We start from the raw sequence: 5,000 nt of genomic DNA, 5'->3' as shown, positions 1-5,000 counted from the left end.
CTGTTTTCTGAGGATCTATGGAGAAAAGCTCATGGTGAGTCCACTGTGTCTCTCAGTTCTCAGAGATATTCTCATTCAGCTCATGATCTCATATGAAGCTTCTAGCTGACGTCACTGGTGTGACCGACTTTATTCTGAGGTCACTGTGAAAAAACAGAAACACAAATGGCTTAAATTCCATATTTTAGTGGACGTTCCCTGATGGACAGCGTGTGGTTTGATGTTCTGTAAAATGCATTGATCATTAAAAACGTCTCTGGTGTTTCCTTTATTATGTGGAACACCAGAGACGGTCAGTAACACCAGTGACCCCTATAGAAGACAGAAGAGTGGATGTCTCTGTAGAGAATGACCCAAACACACACTTACATATACGGTGCTGTGCGAAAGACTTGTGGTCATCGCACACTGGACGTCACGTTGCGCCACATAGCATCACATTGCAGAGCGCTGTCAGGGAGCGCCGATAAACGCCAGGTTCATTTTTACCCGCTACTCATGTAAATTGGTGTTCAGTTGGTGTTCAGCATTGCTTCCCATGCTTGGTCTCAGTTTACGGCCTCTCCACTGACTCTCTTCGCCATTACTGCATTAAATGAAAGCCGTACTGAGATCACAATGTTCAGCCTGTTCTCCCTCCTGCCCTCTGGTAGGCGCTACAGGAGTCTCACCACCCCTGCCCCCCACAGCATTCCCATTCCAGTACCTTAAGGTGCTTGACTTGACTTGACTCACTGATTTTTGGTTTTCCATTAGGCAAACGTTGGTACCTGGCACTTTTTTGGTACCACCTCCATCGAGGTTCCAAGGCTGGTCGTCTGAACGCTGATGTAGTTTTTCCAAACTCTCCTAGTTTTGTCAGCAGTCTTTTGTCTCCCTGCCTCTTTTGTACAAACCTCGTCAACTTCACGTCATGGCAGTTTCATTCAGCGTCACTATGATGACCGGATACCCTAAGGGGGCGCTATATCTGCAGTGGAACACGAGGTAGATGGCACTGAAATTGAGTCAAGTCGGGCTGGGTTGGGTGGAGCAGTCCCATGCAGTGGAAAAGCAGCGTTAATGACCCTCTGCTGCACTGTCTGGTGTTTACAATGACACTTGCACCACTCTGTTGTGAATGTCCTGTACTGGTGTAGCTCTACCATTACAACAGTAGATGAGTGCAGTACTGCTGTTCAGCTTGTTTTTATCTGGTGTTATGCCAGCTATGCTCTTATCTATATTATGTCATGTATGCACTTGTGCTGTTGCACCATTCTCAGGGAAGCTGCAGCCCCATATGTCCCTGCGCCTTGTGATGATCTAAAACATCTAAACCTCACCCTGGTCCTAATCATAACCCTTAACCTCAACCCAACACCTAATCCTAAACCTCACCCTGGTCCTAATCATGACCCTTAACCTCAACCCAACACCTAATCCTAAACCTCACCCTGGTCCTAATCATGACCCTTAACCTCAACCCAACACCTAATCCTAAACCTCACCCTGGTCCTAATCATGACCCTTATCTGTATGCACTTGTGCTGTTGCACCATTCTCAGGGAAGCTGCAGCCCCATATGTCCCTGTGCCTTGTGATGATCTAAAACATCTAAACCTCACCCTGGTCCTAATCATAACCCTTAACCTCAACCCAACACCTAATCCTAAACCTCACCCTGGTCCTAATCATAACCCTTAACCTCAACCCAACACCTAATCCTAAACCTCACCCTGGTCCTAATCATGACCCTTATCTTAACCTCAACCCAACACCTAATCCTAAACCTCACCCTGGTCCTAATCATGACCCTTATCTTAACCTCAACCCAACACCTAATCCTAAACCTCACCCTGGTCCTAATCATAACCCTTAACCTCAACCCAACACCTAATCCTAAACCTCACCCTGGTCCTAATCATAACCCTTATCTTAACCTCAACCCAACACCTAATCCTAAACCTCACCCTGGTCCTAATCATAACCCTTATCTTAATCTCAACCCAACACCTAATCCTAAACCTCACCCTGGTCCTAATCATGACCCTTATCTTAATCTCAACCCAACACCTAATCCTAAACCTCACCCTGGTCCTAATCATAACCCTTAACCTCAACTCAACACCTAATCCTAAACCTCACCCTGGTCCTAATCATAACCCTTATCTTAACCTCAACCCAACACCTAATCCTAAACCTCACCCTGGTCCTAATCATGACCCTTATCTTAACCTCAACCCAACACCTAATCCTAAACCTCACCCTGGTCCTAATCATGACCCTTATCTTAACCTCAACCCAACACCTAATCCTAAACCTCACCCTGGTCCTAATCATGACCCTTAACCTCAACCCAACACCTAATCCTAAACCTCACCCTGGTCCTAATCATGACCCTTATCTGTATGCACTTGTGCTGTTGCACCATTCTCAGGGAAGCTGCAGCCCCATATGTCCCTGTGCCTTGTGATGATCTAAAACATCTAAACCTCACCCTGGTCCTAATCATAACCCTTAACCTCAACCCAACACCTAATCCTAAACCTCACCCTGGTCCTAATCATAACCCTTAACCTCAACCCAACACCTAATCCTAAACCTCACCCTGGTCCTAATCATGACCCTTATCTTAACCTCAACCCAACACCTAATCCTAAACCTCACCCTGGTCCTAATCATGACCCTTATCTTAACCTCAACCCAACACCTAATCCTAAACCTCACCCTGGTCCTAATCATAACCCTTAACCTCAACCCAACACCTAATCCTAAACCTCACCCTGGTCCTAATCATAACCCTTATCTTAACCTCAACCCAACACCTAATCCTAAACCTCACCCTGGTCCTAATCATAACCCTTATCTTAACCTCAACCCAACACCTAATCCTAAACCTCACCCTGGTCCTAATCATGACCCTTATCTTAATCTCAACCCAACACCTAATCCTAAACCTCACCCTGGTCCTAATCATAACCCTTAACCTCAACCCAACACCTAATCCTAAACCTCACCCTGGTCCTAATCATAACCCTTATCTTAACCTCAACCCAACACCTAATCCTAAACCTCACCCTGGTCCTAATCATAACCCTTATCTTAACCTCAACCCAACACCTAATCCTAAACCTCACCCTGGTCCTAATCATGACCCTTATCTTAACCTCAACCCAACACCTAATCCTAAACCTCACCCTGGTCCTAATCATGACCCTTATCTTAACCTCAACCCAACACCTAATCCTAAACCTCACCCTGGTCCTAATCATAACCCTTAACCTCAACCTCAACCCAACACCTAATCCTAAACCTCACCCTGGTCCTAATCATGACCCTTATCTTAACCTCAACCCAACACCTAATCCTAAACCTCACCCTGGTCCTAATCATGACCCTTATCTTAACCTCAACCCAACACCTAATCCTAAACCTCACCCTGGTCCTAATCATGACCCTTATCTTAATCTCAACCCAACACCTAATCCTAAACCTCACCCTGGTCCTAATCATAACCTTAACCCAAACCCTAATCCAGTGTATCTCCAGGTCCAGGCTGGTGTCAGCGTGGTGAGGATGTTGATGGTCTATAAACTCCCCTCAGTTAAACATCTGCAGATCTGAACTTGGACGCCAAATAAAGTGATAAACAGCTGAATTCAGCAGATTATGGACTTTATTATTATTATTATTATTATTATTGTATACACAGTTAATTAAAAGTCTCTTGATCTACTGAATGTACTGACTGCTGCTGCATCACTGTGTTTGTCTGAGTGTTTATGTAAACAGGACAGTCACAATGAAGTGTCACGTTTTACACGCGCGCGCGCACACACACACACACACACACACACACACACACACACACACACACACGTGGGGCTCAGTATAGTGTTATTACACACACAACTTAAATATATAGTACAGAGTATGACCACATGTCCTGACACTGTGTAAAACTGTGTGTGTGTGTGTGTGTGTGTGTGTGTGTGTGTGTGCGCACGCACACACCAGTTGTCTAAGTGTGGAATCTGAAACCTCAGTGGGAGTGTGTGCTGCTCACTCTCTCACACTTCCTCAAACAAGCGGTTACCCCTCCCCTCCTCTCTCTCTCTCCCTCTCTCCCTCTCTCCGTCACTCTGCGACTCCACTGACTGGACAGCGGATTGTATGTGTGTGATTGGATTCCCTCGGCTGTGTGTGAGTGTGTGTGTGTGTGTGTGTGGTGTTAAGAGACCCATGTAGCTTTGCTGAAAGCTCTCTAGCCCCCGATCCCTCCTCTCCCCGCTCCCCCCCACCCCGATACCCCCAGTATGCAGATGGTATGAGCTGTCAGCCGAAAAACTTTATGACAGCTCTCTCTCTCTCCCTCAGTCTCTCTCTACCTCGCTCGCTCATGGACCTCTGTGGAGCTGCGGATTCTGCTCGGCTCTGCTCTCTCTGAGGAACGCCGTGTCTGTCGGATTTACTCTGCAGGGACTTTTTTTGTCTCCTTTTCTCGCTGGAACTGGAAAAACACAGGTAGGAACTTGTGGGGTCTTCATGATTGATGTCTGTTCTCATTCAAGCAGATGAAGAACGTGAGATCGTTTCACTGAACGTACCACTGTGTCAAAAAGTTGGAGGATTTTCTTCTGAAATGAAAGTGAGTCTGTGTTGAACATTGCTGTGAGGATTTGATTGAACATTAGTGAGGTCAGTTACACATGTTGGATGGTCAGTTCTGGGTCACTCCAGCTTATCCTATAGGTACTGGATGGAGCTCGATCAGTCCAGAGAACACAGTTCCACTGCTCCACAGCCCAATGCTGGGGGGCTTTATACCCCTCTAGCCCACGCTGGACACTGGGCATGTTGACCTTAGGATCATGAGCAGCTGATCCAGAGTGTCCCGTAAAATTGGTCATTGCTCTTCTGTGGAGATGATGGATTGTGCATCAGTAATGATTGACCTTAAAGTAGCTCGTCAGGAGGACTGTCTGGATACTTTTTGGTACATGTGATATACCGTGTGG

General features: G+C 46.3%; 1 protein-coding gene across 3 annotated transcripts in view; it reads left to right on the top strand.

Moving 5' to 3' along the window:
• Positions 1 to 4,136: 4,136 nt before the first annotated feature.
• Positions 4,137 to 5,000, top strand: part of arhgap24 (Rho GTPase activating protein 24) — a 255,642-nt gene continuing 254,778 nt past the window's right edge. For 2 of the 3 annotated variants that reach the window (XM_037545996.1, XM_037545995.1), the window contains exons 1-2: positions 4,141 to 4,185; positions 4,360 to 4,506. In XM_037545996.1, the coding sequence (XP_037401893.1) occupies positions 4,156 to 4,185; positions 4,360 to 4,506 (177 nt within the window). In that variant the 5' untranslated portion in view covers positions 4,141 to 4,155. Of the gene's footprint in view, positions 4,186 to 4,359; positions 4,507 to 5,000 lie in introns of all 3 variants that reach the window. The other variant, XM_037546000.1, reaches the window with a different exon arrangement.

Source organism: Pygocentrus nattereri, chromosome 16, assembly GCF_015220715.1.
Source record: "Pygocentrus nattereri isolate fPygNat1 chromosome 16, fPygNat1.pri, whole genome shotgun sequence".
Lineage (NCBI taxonomy): Eukaryota > Metazoa > Chordata > Actinopteri > Characiformes > Serrasalmidae > Pygocentrus > Pygocentrus nattereri.
The sequence above is the reverse complement of the archived record's forward strand: the minus strand, read 5'-3'. Positions and strand labels throughout refer to the sequence as shown.